At 38.1% G+C, this 19,534-nt stretch overlaps 1 protein-coding gene across 1 annotated transcript in view; it reads right to left on the minus strand.

Annotated features, from left to right (window-relative positions):
• The window catches only part of brwd1 (bromodomain and WD repeat domain containing 1), a 69,363-nt gene that overhangs the window by 27,747 nt on the left and 22,082 nt on the right, over nt 1-19,534 (minus strand). Inside the window, exons 12-23 of the mRNA XM_051678949.1 lie at nt 13,228-13,268; nt 13,028-13,129; nt 12,781-12,934; nt 9,378-9,512; nt 9,070-9,198; nt 8,689-8,914; nt 6,564-6,749; nt 5,099-5,282; nt 3,932-4,022; nt 3,707-3,847; nt 3,545-3,618; nt 2,337-2,562 (exon numbers count right to left, since the gene is read on the minus strand). Of these exons, the coding sequence (XP_051534909.1) occupies nt 2,337-2,562; nt 3,545-3,618; nt 3,707-3,847; nt 3,932-4,022; nt 5,099-5,282; nt 6,564-6,749; nt 8,689-8,914; nt 9,070-9,198; nt 9,378-9,512; nt 12,781-12,934; nt 13,028-13,129; nt 13,228-13,268 (1,689 nt within the window). The remainder of the gene's footprint in view (nt 1-2,336; nt 2,563-3,544; nt 3,619-3,706; nt 3,848-3,931; nt 4,023-5,098; nt 5,283-6,563; nt 6,750-8,688; nt 8,915-9,069; nt 9,199-9,377; nt 9,513-12,780; nt 12,935-13,027; nt 13,130-13,227; nt 13,269-19,534) is intronic.

Consider the following 19,534-nt stretch of genomic DNA (forward strand, 5'->3'; position numbering starts at 1 on the left):
AAAGGATATAAAAATATATCCAAAGCCTTGAAAATGCCAGTCTGTACTGTTCAATCACTTATTAAGAAGTGGAAAATTCGGGGATCTCTTGATACCAAGCCAAGGTCAGGTAGACCAAGAAAGATTTCAGCCACAACTGCCAGAAGAATTGTTCGGGATACAAAGAAAAACCCACAGATAACCTCAGGAGAAATACAGGCTGCTCTGGAAAAATTGTTTTTGTGTGTGTATATTATACATAAGGAAAGATACTGTATGGGGGTAACCCCTGAGAGAAAATTTAGGTAATGTAAAAGTCTTAATGAACCATTTATATATTTTCTTTAAAATGCAAATCTACCACATACAAACAATGTACAGTACATCTAAATAGTGCAGTTTAAAAATACTGTTTGCTATAGTTCAGTATAAAGGGGCTGACTATCAAATAATGGAAATGTTTTTCATTATAAGGAGAGAACTCGTAATTTCAAAGTTTTGGTTGTCTTTCTTGCCTTCCATGCTAGAGATGATGTTATCTCTGACTCTGATTACTTTTTTACAAAATGTAAACAAAAATCTCTCACTGCATCCGAAATCGCTAACTTGTTCACTCATTCACTATTTCCTATATAGTGGATGTCTGTGAGTGCCCTATATCAGGCAAGGAGTGAACAAAATGAGTGAGTGAATTAGGATGCTGACGTAAACACGGAGCGTCGGAAAGAGCGCTGGAGATCACGCAGAAACAACTTCGACACATTTGTACGTTTTACTTAAATGTAGAATAATAATCATAATATACTTGTTATTCTTAGAAAATTGTATATACAATAAATCTTAATTCTGTTTGTCATGTTTAACCAGTTAATATATATTTCCATAATTATTAAAATATTAATACTGCTAAAAACTGCCAACAAGAATAAAAACATTTGTACTAGCGTACATTATTGTATTAATTTTTATTATTTTACCATCTTGACACTCTCCCATCCAAAATCGGCAGCATTTCTGAGCATCGAGAAGACATGACATATGCGCATAGTGCCCTCATGCGACTGTAATACAGTACTAAAGTTATTAATAACAACACCCATTGATCATTAGACGAATACATACATGTGATAACTGAATATTTGAATTATTTCCACTGTGCGCGGTCTTCTGATTTGACAATTATATCACCTCAGTGAATTAGTGAAGAAATCACTTTAATCTATATAACTAAACAAACTGTTCAATTTATCTGTATGATTCTGAATTGCTATATTTTATTGTTACTTTTAATCAAGTTTTGAAATGTCAAAAAGTAAAACACTACAAGCTGTGAACTGGTGTCTCCCGCGCTTCCTCTGTCTCTCGCTCAACTACTCGCTCTCTCTCTCTCCCGTACGCACACTCCCAGCACGTCAGTCCTCGCCGTGTAGGACTATTGGCAAAATAGTGTCGGCGAGTGTACATCCACTGTCTGATTGCACTGTGGGTAAGAATAAGTGAACAAATGTAGGGAACAAGATGTAGGGAACGAATTCGGACACTACTATAAAATGGCCAACACCCAAAATAGTGCACCATTTATTGGATAGGGGGCCATTTCGGACACAGTATCTGTTTATCATCAATAGGATCGAAACATGTTGATCGCTAAAGCAAATATTAGGCGGTTTCTAGTCTAAAAGTGCTCTGGAACCACGATATATTGTCCTGTCACAAACCTTGCTTAGCTGAACCATCTGAGTCATATCAGACACAAGAAAGGTCAGTGCTATCTACACCCCAGAGCGCTTGCAGTATACACAGCTCTGTTGTTTTGTCATGCTGCTAACCTAAAGTGTAGAAACGGTGAGATGGGGCAACCGTTTTCATGTTGTCTCACAGTCCGGAATGAACCGATCTTTCAATATTTCTTAGAATTTACTGCTGTCTGACAACTTCTAACACTGTTCACTTGTCTATTTGATCTACTGCTTTTATTTGTTTTATTGCATGTAATTTGTTTCTTTGCCATTCCTTTGCCTGACTTAAAAAAACCTGAAGCAATGTTTACTTCTTCAGTGAGAATTACTTGAAGGCTACGTGCCAATGTTTTAACTGAATTTTTTTTACATTAATATTTAACTTTTAAACGGAGTGCATTTAATAGCATAATACATTTTGCTGTGGTATCGAGAACAGTGAAATTTCACTGGAATTGGAATGAACTACAGACATTTTGGTGTAATGACAACCCGAGTAACAGTTCAAAGTTGTCACGTCCTAAGAAAGACTGTCTCATTAACGTCCTGTTTACCATAAGGATTAGCAATAGTTATAGTAATGGTTGTGATGTATGTTGTCCAGCATGTTTGCAGCACCTTTGGTGTTTTGCTTTTGGACTTCTTGTGCGTTCGGGGTGAAGACATCTGCTCCTCTTCATCAAGAGTTTGCTCTTCATCAGCTGCATCTTCAACATCCTCCTCCTCTTCCTCAGAACTGCTGATCCTGCGGCAAGCACGCCTTCGGGAGGAAGACGCCGCCGGCGGCGGCTGCACACGGATTCTTGCGTCTGCTGTCCAGTCGGAATAATCACTGGAGGAGTGGCTTCAATTATAAACAAAAGAAACATTGTCCATTATGAATCTGTTAGAGTAGGGGTGCACAATATATCGGTGGCCAATTATTAGTGGTCAATTACTGGGAAAATATAGTTAACTAGAGGTAGACTGATATATCGGTTTTACTGATTAATTGATGCCGATAGTTGCTTTCTGGAACTATCGTTTATCGGCAAACATCTATGCCGATAGTTGCCAATAGTTTTAATCTAGTGAATGTAGGCTATATAAAGCTTAATTTAAATGTAATACTGAAATGTAGAGGATTGGAACAAAGCCAAGTTTCCATCATTTCAAAACAAGTAAGTGTATTCCAGGCTTGTTTATAGTTAAAAGTTCCATGCTATGCACCAAAGCTTATTTTTTTCTGTTTATCTGGATTTTGGTTGTGCAATAAACTGCTGGGATTTTATTAATTTTGAACTCTTGTAGCCTCAATGTCTGTCACAGTAAGGAAAGAGTTTATATTACATTCTATAAATTAAATAAATCAGTTTAAAAAACTATCAGCCAATTAATCAGTTATCGGACTCTTACACCACCTTAGATATTGGTATCGACAGAATATACTATTGGTCAACCTCTAAAGTTGACCAATCAACAGCATCTCCACGTATCCTAATGGTAATGCTTCTTTTTCAAATATAATTTTTTGCTTTTATTGCTGAAACTTTTATATTATTAACATTTACCAACATTTAATTACTGCATTAAATATTGGCAAGACTTTAGAAAGGCTATAGTACCTACAACAGTAGCATAAATGGCTACTTTGCTGTTTGAAATTATTTCCTCTAAATGGCCTACGTGACAATTTCTGAGTCGAGTTATTACATTGAGACAAGATTTATATTCTTTGAAATTGGAATCGAGCACCATTAAGTACAGGAATGTGTATTAAGAAAGTAAATGGGGACAACTGTGATTTCATGTTGACTGTAAAACAACAATGGTGCCAGCAACAGTACCTTGAACCATCACTGTTCCATTCCTCTTCATCCTCAACTGATAAATCAGCATCACTTCCCTCCATTTCACTGTCCTACACCAATGACACAAACAAATCATTATTGGCATGTCTGAAATGACATACAGGTGTCATAGTGCTTTAAAAAATGAAAACACTGAACCTCAGAAGATGCTGTCTCCTCCCCCTCCTCACATGAGAACTCCATGTACTCTTCAGCCAGACTCTCTTTATGCTCCGAGTTTTTCTGCCGTTTGCGTGACTGAGTACGTTTGACGCATGGCCCTTCTTCATCCGAATCATCCTATTAGGCAGAACAATCTAACATTAGTGATGTTCACTCAGTTTTGACAAATACCCCAAAAACACAGATCATACAAGAGCCTACCCTGAAGCTTGTGTGGGTCACTCTCCGTTTCTTTTTGTTGTAAAGGGTAACCTCCTCATCGCCCTTGGCTGATCTGAATGACTCCTGTGCCCTAAATGAACAAGTCATTTGTATAGTTAAATCTGTGCACTATGTTTTGGAATAACACAACCAATCCAACCTAGAGATCAACTGATACTTTACAATAATAATGGTTATTTTTATTTGAAGTGTCCTATAACCGATAAGCAGAAATGACTGGTCAATTTTTTTTTAATGTATTTAGATATTTTTATATTCAGGGTTCCCACCCTTTATGACCAATGAATTTCCATGACTTTTCCATGGCCTTACCAGGCGTTTATGATTACTGTGATACAGATATTTAAAAACCCTAATTTGCAGATGAATCATTCAGACCAATTTACTAACTGTTTTGACTACTGAAAAGAAATGTCTCAAAAGAATAATTCACTGAGAAATCAGACATACAATAATTATGGCTTGCAGGGAATTATTACTCTAAACAAGAGCAATGTCTAGCTCATGAAATATTTTAGAGCAGAGAACAACAAAAAATACATGTATTCATTAAAGAAATTTCCATGACTTCAGAAATTTTATTAATCTCCATGATTTTCCAGGCATGTAAAAAACAACCGTACAATTCCCTGATATTTCCAGGTTTTCCATGACCGTGGGAATTATTATTATTATTATTATTATTATATCCATTATATGTCATTATATTTATGCATACTTTCATCTTTGTTTTAGGCTATATCTAACTGTTAAGCTTAAAATGATGAGAATGAATGACTAGTATGTTAAGTAAAAAGATCAATTATTTACGCAAACAATAAATCACAACAAGTTACTTTCAATTTGAACACCAGTATTTCCTGTTACATGCACAGTGGTGTAATGGTGTTGTTGGGTGCTATTCTTCAGAGACCTACCAAATTATGCCATTTTTGGGTAGAGCAGAAAATTGAATTGAAAACCGATTAACAAAAAACTTTATATATATAAAAAAAACAAATTATTTGCATTTAAACAGATCTTAAACTTGCATAATCAAAGCACAACCTCAACTGAAGTTGTGTGTACGTTGACGTACACTGACAACAAACAAGAGAGTCATTAAAACCATGGGCAGTCGCTACTGAGCACATTTGAGAATTTCACCTGTATCCGCTCACTGTAAGTTCTGGCACGACCACCCGGCGTCTCCAGGCCTGAAGGTCTCTTTCTGTGGCCATCTGACTGCGAGGAGCATTCTGATGCATCTGCCGCACTCCCTCAACCTGTCCACTTCGCCGTAAACCCACGTTAGGAGGAGACTGCACCTCCATGCGCTCGTTCAATGACACTGTATAATCAAAGACACCAGTTTTAGTGACTGGGAGGAGCTTCAATACTAAGTCGTCTTAAAAGGATTAGTTTACCCAAAAAAAAAAAAAAAAAAAAAAAAATTCACATCATTTGTGACACATCATATGACTTTCTTCTTCAGAACACAAATGAAGATTTTTAGAAGAATATTTCAGCTCTGTGGGTCCATAAGTGCAAGTGAATCGGTGCCAACATTTTGAAGCTCCAAAAAGCACACAAAGGCATCATAAAATTAATCCATAGGACTCCAGTGGATTATTTAATATCTTCTGAAGCTAAATACTAGGTGTAAGAAATAGATGAATATTTAAAATGCATCAGTTCTCACGTGAAATACGAAAAAAAAGCAACAACAAAAAACGGAAGCAGTGTTTTTTTTTTTTTTTTTTTTTTTTTTACAGCAGAGGAGCATAGAACTTCATACATAGATGCCTCAGTCGGCTGTTTTGGATACGTCAACTGTGGTGCCATCTTGGAATGGTCAACAAGGAGAGCTGTTTGAATCAGTTTGAATGCAAGTGAGTGAGTGGTGGAGATGCCTCAGACCAAGCTCCTTGCTCAGACCACTGCATAAACTGCTTTTTGGACAAAACAGTATCGCGGTCCATAGAAACAGTTGCTAATAAGAGATCTATGTATGACTATCTATGCAGAAGAGGCTTACGTGCATACATCACACAAGAGGCAGTTTGAACTCCACCCTCGTCAACGTACAAACTACAGCTGGCCAAAAGCGAACATTTTTAGTAAAAAAGGTTTTAAATATTGATCTATTTCTTACACACACCTATCATTTCACTTCAGAAGACATTAATTAGACCACTGGAAATATTCTTCTAAAAATCTTCATTTGTGTTCTGAAGAAAGTCATACACATCTGGGATGGCATGAGAGTGAGTAAATCATGAGAATTTTCATTTTTGGGTGAACTATTCCTTTAAAAGGGTGACACTCTAAGAATACACAGAATTAAATGCTAAAGATATTAACTGGCGTTCCAAGTATAGGTCCTTCAAAATGTGTCTACTGAAAAATACCCAACATACAATTATTGAGATTAACAACACTATCTGATAAGAGTAAAATAAGTGCTAATTTTTTAAATTTTGCATACCTCTTTTGCTATCATTAATAGTATTATTTAACTACACTTTTACAATTTAAGAGTGGTGATTGCCTGATTGCCCGTTTTCCTAGTGGTTTCTGACACTGCTGTGTGGTTTCTGGGGTATTCTGCCAATGAAAAACCCATAGGCACCTCTGCGTGGTGTTCCAGGCTCCGGCACATTGGCAAGGGCAAGACCAGCACCCTCCACCTGAGCTGCAGCCTGTCTTTCCTGATGTTCCTGAAGCTGGCGGATTGCGTAATCCAAGGCGCTGTGGCGAGGCTCCTCGCTTTCCACAGGCTGCTGACTGATCACCTGCTCCACCACCTCACCATCACCTGTAGCAAAACACAGCCATTTTCATCAGTGTAGAAAAGAAAGACCCACACATTACTTATCTGTGGTTATTCTACTTTATTATGATTGTCTGTCGAGTGGGGGTCACACAAGACAGTAACAGTACTAAAAGACAATACCAGCTTTCTTAAACATATTAAAATGTTTTTGTATTTTTTTATTATTAAAGAATAATTTATTATGACAAAACTCTATTCTGAATGTCTTGAAGGGATAGTTTACCCCAAAATAAAAATTCTCTTATCATTTACTCACCCTCATGCCATCCCAGATGTGAGACTTTTTCATCTGCTGAAATCAAATTAAGATTTTTTGAATATCTCAGCTTTGTAGGTCCATTCAATGCAAGAGAATTGGTGCCAAAATTTTGAAGCTCTAAAAATAACATAAATCAGCATAAAAGTAATCCTCTGGACTCTGGTGGTTAAATCAGTTTCTTCAGAAAGGATATGATAGGTGTGGGTGTGAAACAGATCAATATTTAAGTCATTTTTTTACTCTAAATTCTCCTCCCTGCTCAGTCAGTCTCCACTTTCACATTCTTCTTGTGTTTTTGGTGACGCACATTCTTCATGCATATCACCCCCTACTGGGCAGGGAGAAGAATTACTAACAAAAAAAAATGTACAACTTTTTTAATGCTTTATCATCAACTAATAATATACATTACATAACATTGTATCACAAGTAAGAACTCATATATATTACAGAAAGCACATGAAGCAAAGACAAATTGAAAAGAAGAGGGCAACATATCTATTAAATCAGATATAGTCTGAACTTATAAAGCAAAAAAGGACTTAAATATTGATAGGTTTCTCACCCACACCTGTCATATCGCTTCTGAAGATTTGGATTAAAACAATGGAGTCGTATGGATTACTTTTATGATGCCTTTGTGTGCTTTTTGGAGCGTCAAAATATTGCACCAATTCACTTGCATTGTATGGACCTACAGAGCTGAAATGTTCTTCTAAAAATCAGAATTTGTGTTCTGCAGAAGAAAGAAAGTCATACACATCTGGGATGGCATGAGGTAACGAGAGAATTTTCATTTTTGGGTGAACTATCCCTTTAAATCATTATAATCACTGACAGGTTATTAATATAATAATGTGTAGAAGCACACAAGTACACTCATTTTGACTCAAACAATAGCATCACTCATTAATGATTAATTTTCTTGCAATTCAGTGAAGAAATCAATAACCGCTCTAACTGACTTAGTCAGTGAATCATCACACTGTTTCAAACTGATACTGTACTTCAGAAGATCTTTTCTCAATAAAAACAACTGGTTAATATGAATCATTATTTGGGAGTCATACTACACTGGAAACAGACATTTGTCGCTTGTGGCTATATTTGTATTTTTAACTTTTATATGTCATATTTTTTAGGCTTTAAAGGTGATGCCTTACAGATGTGATGGTGTATATTCAACACATCTGAGAAATTAAAATACTGAATACAGTTAAAACAGGTTTTCATGATAATTCAAAAGGACCTGTGTACATTACTTCAAAAAATACTATAGCTACCACTTCATACTAACTTTAATAAACATTATGAAACATTACTACATTATATAATGTTTAAGATCATTAAAACCTTTGCTGCTCATAGTCATCAACGTATTGGAAGAACCTGGAAGCATGGTTGCTTGTTGTATGGTGTGCAGTAAACACCCCTGTTGTATTTTAGCATTGCATTCAGTCAGTATCAGCGGAGGCACACAGATGTTCAAGAACAGTTAACAAAACTGAATGCCATGAATGGAACCAAATATTCTGAGAACCAGTTCCTTATTCCAAAGCCTGATATGTGCACTGTTCTCAGTCTACTTCGGTAAGCTCCTACAGTAAACAGTGAACTAGGGATGAATTACGACAACGTTATGACAATGCCAGGGCATCTTACTCATAGCAACATAGCCCAGTTGAGGAACAAGGTGTTCATCTGCAATGTTTTCTCTTCCTGGGACCAGTCTTTGGTATCTGGGAGGATGAGGGTTGCCGTCCACATCCACCAGGAAGGGAGAAGGCATGAGATGAGGGGCCTGCTGAGTCTGCTCATCCAGAACAAACCCGTTTGAGTCCCGGATCAGCGGCCGGTAGTCTGTGTGGAAGAAGACCTGGTCTGGAAGCTAAGGATAATTTCAGAGAGAATAAAACAAAAAAGGGGGTGGGGTGGGGGGTGATATTTAGGAATTCTGAGCTGTTTTATACCAATTGTCTGTGCAAGCCAGATATCAGGTCATATTAAATGACCAGCTTCAATTTTGTTGTTCATAACAGAAACCTTTTCATAAGGTTTGGAGCTTCCAAAGCCAAAAATAACCAGATGTCCATGAGAGTCTGTGCAGGCAAAGCGAAGACCATCAGGCGTGAACTTGCAGTCGAACACAGCACCATGTCCTTGACCTTCAATCTACACAACACATATACCATTAAAGCCAGGACAAAATATCTTATGCTAAATTTCAGTGTTTTTAAACTGGAATCATATACAATTTTAATCTTATTTAATAGCTTATCTCAATAAAACAGCATCTAGTATATCTTGTGGATGTACTAGTGCTAGAATTGAAAACGTTTGGGATGCTGTACCATGTTAAAGTAGTGCAGAGTTTTGGTGCCTCTAATGAGGTCCCATATGAAGACATTTCCATCATGGCCAGCAGAAAGCATGACCCGAGGGTCATAGGGGTGTGGCTCCAAAACAAACACCTCCGCCTCATGACCCTGTGGGGGGTTGCATAGAATTGCATTTAATTCTAAAGTGCAAATAACTCAATATGACCCATCTATTTAACCACTGGTCTGAGAACAGGACTGTGTAGACTTAAGAAGCTTTTCCACCTTAAGGCTGAATGTTTCTGAGCTCTGTAACAATTACCATAGCATTTCCAATTAAGCACGGTTCAATTGACCCTTCGCTAAGCCCCACCTTAAAAGCGCTTCTGACCAATCCACTCTTAGGAACTGCTGCCCTGCCGCCATTACTCAAACGCGTTTGCTATTTTCCAATGACAGCCTATGGAATTAATCTGTGTTTGAGTACTTTTAAAGGGGATATTATCAAAATAATAAATAAGTTGTTGCCGGGTCATTTGTAATAGTGACACGTGTTACCCAGAGAGGATACCCGCAGTGTATTTTTCTTTTTTAATTATCTTTAAAAAAAATCTGGAGAAGAGTATGTTATGGATTAAACTGTGTCAGCCCTCATTCCCAAATGAACATATAACATCTGCAACGACACCTACATTTGCTCCAAGGAAAATTAATGCTAATAACTGAACATTAATTTGTTTATGTATTGATTCAAGTCATAATAAAAGCGACTGTAAATAAACAGTTCACCGCATCAAAATTAGTGTGTTATGAGATGTTTTAAAATGCTCTGTTCACTTAAGATAATGTTATTAGATGTGTAATGTTACAAAGATGTTACAATGTCACCCTTCATACCAGCCCACGTAAAAATACTATCCACTCCGTTTATGAGAATATTTTTCCAAAAAACGCGTCCTTCATGGCAATCTCCCATTCATTCCAATGGGGAGTTCTGCAGAGCTTGTCAAAGCAAGCAACCGTAACTAAGGGCGGCGAAGTTTGGTTTTTTGTTGTTTTTTTATGTTCGAGGTTAAATTGTGTGAGTTTATGTGTGTGTACTGCGGTCTACATCACAAACTGCCTCCTGAGGACAATAAAGATTTAAACTTGACCAGTCAGTCCATTCCAATCCTGATTTTACAGCACCACAGTGGAATAAGAATTTGTTCACTTGTCAACAAAAACCATTTAGCCCGATGGTGGAAAAGCGGATTTAGACTCAGAACACACCAACTGTTGAATTTTGCACAAAAAAAAAAAAAAGAAAAAAAAAGAAAAAGAGTCTGTGAAATAGTCTGTAATTATTACTCTTGGACAGACAGAAGTTCTGATCACGAAGACTTCACACGTTGAAATTCACACAATTTCTTGCATGATGTCTTTACAACTGTCTGCAGAGACTGCTGCGCTACAATTTTGATGAGCTGCCACAGTATTGTGCACCGAAATTCAAATATATGTTGAATTTAAGATAAAAATGCTAATTGGAATCCTAAAAATGTGCATTCAATGCACTGACGATGACAAAGGTGGAGGTCTTTAGCAGTTGCGTCTTGCTCTCTTGTCAGTGTCTTGCAGCTCAAAGGACCGTTCACACCAAACAGGGCTCCAGACTTAAAAAAAAAAAGACTATGGAGCCACTGACTCCTAAACCAGCTTTCTACATTGCGAGTAAATCACTCGTATATGCTACAAAATTTTGCGCTATGCACCTAAAATATGTCTTTTATTAGCCACTGGCTAGTAAATATTCAGATTTTACTTACCAGAGATTGAGTTGTGAAGTGGCAAAGAAGAACTTAAGCAAAGTGATCACAGAATAAAATGCTGGCGATTAAGAAGTTAGATTCAGCCTCATCTTCTACTGCTTGTTGTGCCTCTTGAGTGTGCAATCTAAAGGAAACTGACAATATTTGGCTGCAGTGGGTCCTAAGGTGTCGTGGATTGCGGTGTCACCATCGCTTTAGTAGAGCCATAATATGTCATAATTACATTACACTGCATTTAACGATGTCAACTTTAATTTTGGTTAAACTTTTCTACGGACTGTTTTCACAACATTCTCTGTTTTACAGCATGGCTACAGTGATGCACCTTGTACAATAAATATTTGTACAAGCAGGTCAATACACATTATACAAGTAAAAGTTTCCTTTTTCTTTGTTCCGTGTATTGTGTGTTCAAAGACAAGATCCACACAGTCCATTTCCATTTCATGTCTCTTTCAATATCCTTTGTTATTTACAGTCAGTTGGTGATCAAAAAGTAAAAAGCAATACATTGCACGGATGAGGGAAAAACCACAGTGCAACTTCCCTCTTGTTAATGTGCGCAGCACTCATTCAACAGTAAACATTTGCTTGCAGAGCTGCCGGTTATCTTAAAGAGACCATTTTAGCACAAGGCACTGGCACGCTCTTCAAAAATTGTATTCAATAGATAATAGATGGTATCTGACGAAACAGCATATTAATTAGGGCTGGGTATTGATACAGATATGCTTCCGATTCACAAGCTCTCAATTTGATTAGATTCCGATACAATTTGATTCGACATGGATTCATATGGGTATATTTCAGTAATAATGTCTATTTCACTAACATATGACAGAAATTCTCTCCCAGATAATGCTGCATATTTAAGAAAACTGTCTGTTCTGTAAAGAGCATCTGTAAATGAGCGCATATTAACGAGAGAGGACTCAAATGGCTTTACCTCATTCATACTATGCGGATTTGCGTAAAGAATTAAATTAGAATTAGAATTAAATTGTTCTACTTTTGTTGTTTTTCTATCAACAACAGACTGTAAAGAACAAAAAGGGAAATTATTCAATGACAACTGGATTGTGTGGATCTCATCTTTGGACACACATTACACAGAATGAGTCAAACCAAACTTTTACTTTCAACATGGTGCTAAAATTCCTCACCAATATACTACTCAATCACTGGTGAGTGAAATCTGAACATTTATCATACATTGGTTAATCAGACATATTAGTCGCATAGTGGGAAATTTGGTTGCAAATACAAGTGATTTTTTTCTCATAGTAGAAGGATGCGCATAGAGTAAAAGTTCGACCTTGTGATTAAATCATCAATATCTAGATCGTTCAAATGAAGAACGTAATATCAGAAAATATTTTTTTTTTACCCAGTCCTAATATGAATGCACACAAAGTGTTCCCAACTGTCACCAATGGCGACTAGATTTTAAAATTATTGTCTCAATCATTTATTTTTTGTTGCATTTGCGACCATTTTTTTGAATTTGAAAAAGATAACATTGATAAAATGGTGAAAGTGCAATGGCCAAGCTTACATACACACACACACACACACACACACACCTATATTATATAAACAATCACAGCAGTGGAAAATTATCTTACTTTTAAAATGTGTAGCAACTGCCCTGTGAAGGAATTCCACACTTTGAGGAGATGATTGTTGACAGCCGTAATGACTGTGCTGTCATGGCGATCCCAGGAAACCATGGTGACTTTGGGTTTAAAGAAACTTCCATCCTCTATTAAAGGTGCAGATCTACAGGAAACATGAAGCAAGCAACTGCATTAGATGCTGATTAAGTCACCATCAATGAAAAATGTATTTGACATTTCCAGAGGCTGCGCATACCCTGGAAGAGTGGCAGACATGTCCAATAAAATACTGTTCCACTGATGTCTCTGATCCAGACGCCATATACGAGCAGTGCCATCTCGACTGCCACTCACAAACCTGACAGTAAGAGATTAAAAAATGTTTTAGGTATATATAGAACACAAAGAATAAACAAAAGTAAAAACATTTTGTTTGCAGTAAACCATCAATAATACCTCTCTCCTGAATGGCAGAACTGGATACTGTCCACCTTGTCCTGCAAATAAAAAGAACAGTCAGTTATGATACCCCAACAAAAGATAACAGAAATATCCCCACAAAAACTTACCCCAATGAATCACACAATGCAAATTTTCAATACTTTACAAGGTTAGTTCCCACAAATATGATAATTTGCTGAAAATATTCCCCTCGGCCATAGCTCTGAAATATCTATAAATTCATACTTGATGCGTCAAGATGCCACTGCAGGTTTGACATCAATAATAAGATGAGAGACGCAATGACGTCTGAAATCACTGATGTCAAACTTGGTGCAACATATCTTGACATGCTATATCTGAATTGATATAGATTTGAAACTTGAGCTACGGTGTATGGGGAAGCTTTATGTTTTTCAGCTAATAACTTAAGCTGCACTATGAAACTTAAGGCTTGGACATCTGTAGTTGAAAACTAAAATTGCAAGCAATTTGTGGAAGAACACTATGCGAATTGTGATTCCTGCGCAGATGAGTCTCATGGTTTGAGATTACCTGCTTTGTCTGTGATCACATGGAGAGCCAAAGTTATTACGTGCTATATTCATGTTTAAATTATGTATGTTATCCATTGAAACATATAACCGTGATATTACTTGCTTTGGTGAAGATGAAAAACACATTTATCTATTTTAATATGATTCTCCAAGTGTATTATCCACTACAAAATTGTACTACACATATCAATTTAAGAGGTTAAAATTCTGATATGGCTGATATGAGTTCAATTGAAGACACTTTATTTTCATATTACAATATACAGCCTCAGTGGACAATGCAAGGGAACTGTAATACTAAAAAGTAGGCCTTATGCGCTGCAAACAATGAAACTGTAAACTAAAAACATGTAATGGAGGATGAAATATACTTTATTATTCATGAAAATAAAATGCAGAAACACACAATAACAATTACAATCATGCAATTTTATTAATCATTTCTTTGAAGGTTATAATAGAAATGGTTCATGCTAAACAAATTAGTATGTACATTACTGTGCTATGAAATCAGAACACTGAGATGAGCATACATTCATGGGGACCTACCTTGCACCTAAAGCAACTTTTAGATGCTATTTTAAATGGTGCAATCCATTAAAACATACTATCTGCTATAAAGGCAATGAAAAATGACAGATTGTGCATTTCTGTAATTGCTATAATGCTTTGTTTCCCTTTCAAGTTGGTCACTTCGATGCTACGTCAGTTGCTGACGCTATGGAAAACTCGGCCTAGGAATGACTACCTCTCTAAAGCCCTTTAAAAATGCCACTTGATGCTCAGCTCCCTGATGGGCGTGTCATCGCGAGCACTGACATCGCCATTTCATCAGAATTTTCTCCTTCAGGGTCATGATATCATATTTCGTACTCTGAACGGCAAAATCTTATATTCGTCATTGATACTGAACACCTTCACAGCAAGTGGATTGTTTTTTACTTCATTGTTGTGCTTCAATGAACGGACAAGACTTTGCTTCACAATTGATACAGCACATCATCAGCGAGTTGATTCACAGATGGACGAGCCTGGCTTCGCCATCGACACTCTACAGCTTCAGCGAGTGTATTTCTGATTTCCCAGTTGCGCATCAACAGAAAGTGAATCCTTTATCATAAGCGTTTGAAAAATTATTGCTCTTGTGATTGTGTGTTTTACTGTACAATCTTTTTTCAAGATGGCGTTTCACATATGTTTCCAAAAGCATGAAAACAGAGTGATACATTTCTCTGTATGACGGGCACAAGCACTGTTTAATATAAGTGGTGCTCGTTGAGAATAACTCGATGCTTTGCTCTCCGCTCGCTTTTGTTCTGAAAGCCAAAGCAGTTCCTCTCTCCACCCGCTGTACTCCTGTGGCTCCCGAGGGAATAGAGCACAGGGATTTGATGGGGATTTGCCACCAGCCCAGCTTTTCGTGCCTCCTCTTCTCCATTTCAAGTGGCTTCGCCTGTTCAGCACGAGAGCTGTGATTGTCTGGACAAAAGCCACGCTGGAACAGCACTAAAAACGCTTTGCTATCGGCTCACTTTCATTCTGGAAGCCGAATCCGCTTCCCCCCTCCTCCTGCGGCTCTCGAGGGACTGCATGATGGAGGCATGCAAGGTCGGGATATAGAGTGTCTCTCCTCTGCTCCATCTCAAGCAGCTTCGCCTGCCCAGTATGGCCATGATTTTCTGCACGCTGGCCCGCATCATATGACCATGCTTGGCGGAGATTAGGGGTGTGCTATGTCACTGAAGTTATCCCTGCACGACACGCAGCACTTGTTGAGATTGACCGTGTTCACTGTGAATGCATGACATTCAAAGCGCTTTGCTCTCGGCTTAATTGTCGGGAAGCTGACGCCGGTAACCTCACTGAGAATTTGAGGGTGATTGTCACTGGTTTGAGCATGTGTCTCTCCTCTTCTCCATCTTCAGCGGCCTCGCCTTTTCATGTCATCCAATCATTTCAAGATGCCAAGTAGACTCAATACTTTAAAGTAATGAAAAAAAAATCTATTTAAAAATAATAAAGGCATGTTTCCTCACAGTTTTCCACCTAATGAACACATGGGAAAATAAATTTTCACTGATCCTCCACCAAATATCACAGTGGGTGCGAGACACTGTGGCTTGAAGGCCTCTCCAGGTCTCCATCTAACCATTAGACGACCAGGTGGAGGATCGGTGATGATCTGGGGGTGCTTCAGCAAGGCTGAATTTGAGCAGATTCATCTTTGTGAAGGATGCATGAATCAAGCCACGTACAAGGAGAATCCTGGAAGAACACTTGCTTCCTTCTGCACTGAAAATGTTCCCCAACTCTGAGGATTGGTTTTTTCAGCAGGACAATCCTCCATGCCACACAGCCAGGTCAATCAAGGTGTGGATGGAGGACCACTGGATCAAGACCCTGTCATGGTCAGCCCAATCTCCAGACCTGAACCCCATTGAAAACCTCTGGAATGTGATCAAGAGGAAGATGGATGGCCACAAGCCATCAAAGAAATCCGAGCTGCTTGAATTTTTGCGCCAGGAGTGGCATAAAGTCACCAAACAGCAATGTGAAAGACTGGTAGAGAGCATGCCAAAATGCATGAAAGCTGTGATTAAAAAGTAGGGTTATTCCACCAAATATTGATTTCTGAACACTTCCGAAGTTAAAACATTAGTATTGTGTTGTTTAAAAATTAATATGAACTTGTTTTCTTTGCATTATTCAAGGTTTTTGTTATTTTGACCAATTGTCATTTTCTGCAAATAAATGCTCTAAATGACAATATTTTTATTTGGAATTTGGAAAAATGTTGTCAGTACTTTAAAGAATAAAACAAAAATGTTCAATTTACTCAAACACATGCAGTGGTCTCAATTTTTTCCAGAGCAAGTTTTCTTCCAGGATAACCTTGTTCGTGGCTTGATTCATGTGTCCTTCAGCCTTGCTGAAGCACCCTCAGATCATCACCGATCCTCCACCTGGTCGTCTAATAGTTAAAATTTCCGCACGACTTTCCAAGTTGGAATTACGACTTCAAGTGGCATTCCATTGCACTTTCCCAGTAGGAAGTTTGAAAATCTAACTTTCCGAGTTGAATGGAATGCAGCATTACTCCCATGGCGTTAACCCAGAGTGTTGCACTGTGCAGTCAATACTTCACCTCTTGCAGGAGCGTTTTAATGACACACTCCATGATGCTGCTAAAGCAACTGGCCATGACCCCTTGAGTGGTTTATTGATGAGCACACATCCCCTGGTCTACTAGGATTATGGCCTCCTCCTAGGCGTGGTCTAAGCGTGTGTCCTTGGAGCACATCTGCCTGGCTGCAGGCTGGACCTTTGCCAGGTTTCACAACTTGCATTTCTCTTCCCAGATCCTTACTGCGAAGGAAGGTTGATTTCTCAGCGTTTACTACCTTGCTAACTAGTGCATTGTATTTTAAGAGAGATGCACTCTTTTCCCTTCAGTCGAAAATCCTGATGAAATGGTGCGGTGTTCCGCCTTGGATGCTTGCGATGATGTGCACATCGAGGAGTTGCAACAACTAATTGCTAAAATTGATCATTATCAGTAATGGAAATCATCGACAACGAATTCCATTATCGATTAGTTGGAAATATGTGGTGAGCACAGAGAAGCTCCATCATGACGTCACTTTACAGCTCAGTGAAAATGTGCTGCATGATGAAACTCGTTTGAAAAACAACAAAGACAGGAAAATACATGATCCAAGTTGACCAGCGCACGAGAGCACTTAATAAACACTTCAAAGATAATAATAATAAGCATACAGTTTAATGTGGAGCGGTTGCGACATCAGGTGCGTTGACAGAGTGTGTGTGCTGTTTGATGCGCTTAAGAGTTGTTTCTCTCCAGTGCATAACTTACATTTTACCGCTATTTTCTATGTTTTGTAATGTATACATGTTATGAATTCATGACAAGTATACGTATTCTATATTTCAGTGTATTTGACAAAACTGTTTGTTTTTATCACATGCGAGTCTCCGTTAAACTTCACTGAGCAAAAGAGCGTGCACATCCGCGTAAATCAAACCGCTCGCAATGGAGAAAGGTAGCGCCATCTTTTTGATTAAACTCGTGCAACATCATAACTCTATTTCAGTTTCAATTTAATCAGTTATGCAGCTTTCATGGATATAATACTGATGTCTCAGAGGTCAACGTGTGCCGGTTTTTAAAGTGTTTTAGATTATTTCTACTCCTCAAAAGAGCGCATGTTATATAATTAGCAACTATGATATTTTCAGCGCGATAGTGAATCTGCTGCGTGCTGTATTAAACTGTGTATAATTCTGAATATAAAATGTATAACAACAATGCTAAGGGTCCTGATATTTGATAGTCCTCCTGATAATGCCAAATGTAATGTCTGATCTCACCAGTAAATTTATACCATGGCAAACATTATTTTAAAGGATAAACATACACATATTTTTTTAAAAGAACAGTTTAGAAACATGTAATCTTTGACAATACTATTTTGAAACCTACAACATTAATTTAAAATACATAATGTATGTAATCGGTGACTGTGCACAAGCATATGTACAGTTGTGCTCAAAAGTTTGCATACCCTGGCAGACATTTTGGCATTGATTTTGAAAATAGGACTGATCATGCAAGAAAAAAAAAAAAAAAAAACTGTCTTTTATTTAAGGATAGTGATCATATGAAGCCATTTATCATCACATAGTTGTTTGGCTCCTTTTTAAGTCATAATGATAACAGAAATCACCCAAATGGCCCTGATCAAAAGTTTACATACCCCTGAATGTTTGGCCTTGTTACAGACACACAAGGTGACACACACAGGTTTAAATGGCAATAAAAAGGTTAATTTCCCACTCTTGTGGCTTTTTAAATTGCAATTAGTGTCTGTGTATAAATAGTCAATGAGTTTGTTAGCTCTCATGTGGATGCACTGAGCAGGCTAGATACTGAGCCATGGGGAGCAGAAAAGAACTGTCAAAAGACCTGCGTAACAAGGTAATGGATAACCAAAGCCTTGAAAATGCCAGTCAGTACTGTTCAATCACTTAAGTGGAAAATTCAGGGATCTCTTGATACCAAGCCATGGTCAGGTAGACCAAGAAAGATTTCAGCCACAACTGCCAGAAGAATTGTTCGAGATACAAAGAAAAACCCACAGGTAACCTCAGGAGAAATACAGGCTGCTCTGGAAAAAGACGGTGTGGTTGTTTCAAGGAGCACAATACGACGATACTTGAACAAAAATGAGCTGCATGGTCGAGTTGCCAGAAAGAAGCCTTTACTGCGCCAATGCCACAAAAAAGCCCGGTTACAATATGCCCGACAACACCTTGACACGCCTCACAGCTTCTGGCACACTGTAATTTGGAGTGACGAGACCAAAATAGAGCTTTATGGTCACAACCATAAGCGCTATGTTTGGAGAGGGGTTAACAAGGCCTATAGTGAAAAGAATACCATCCCCACTGTGAAGCATGGTGGTGGCTCACTGATGTTTTGGGGGTGTGTGAGCTCTAAAGGCACGGGGAATCTTGTGAAAATTGATGGCAAGATGAATGCAGCATGTTATCAGAAAATAATGGCAGACAATTTGCATTCTTCTGCACGAAAGCTGCGCATGGGACGCACTTGGACTTTCCAGCATGACAATGACCCTAAGCACAAGGCCAAGTTGACCCTCCAGTGGTTACAGCAGAAAAAGGTGATGGTCCTGAAGTGGCCATCACAGTCTCCTGACCTTAATATCATCGAGCCAGTCTGGGGA

This window comes from Myxocyprinus asiaticus, chromosome 39 (genome assembly GCF_019703515.2).
Source record: "Myxocyprinus asiaticus isolate MX2 ecotype Aquarium Trade chromosome 39, UBuf_Myxa_2, whole genome shotgun sequence".
NCBI classification, from domain to species: domain Eukaryota; kingdom Metazoa; phylum Chordata; class Actinopteri; order Cypriniformes; family Catostomidae; genus Myxocyprinus; species Myxocyprinus asiaticus.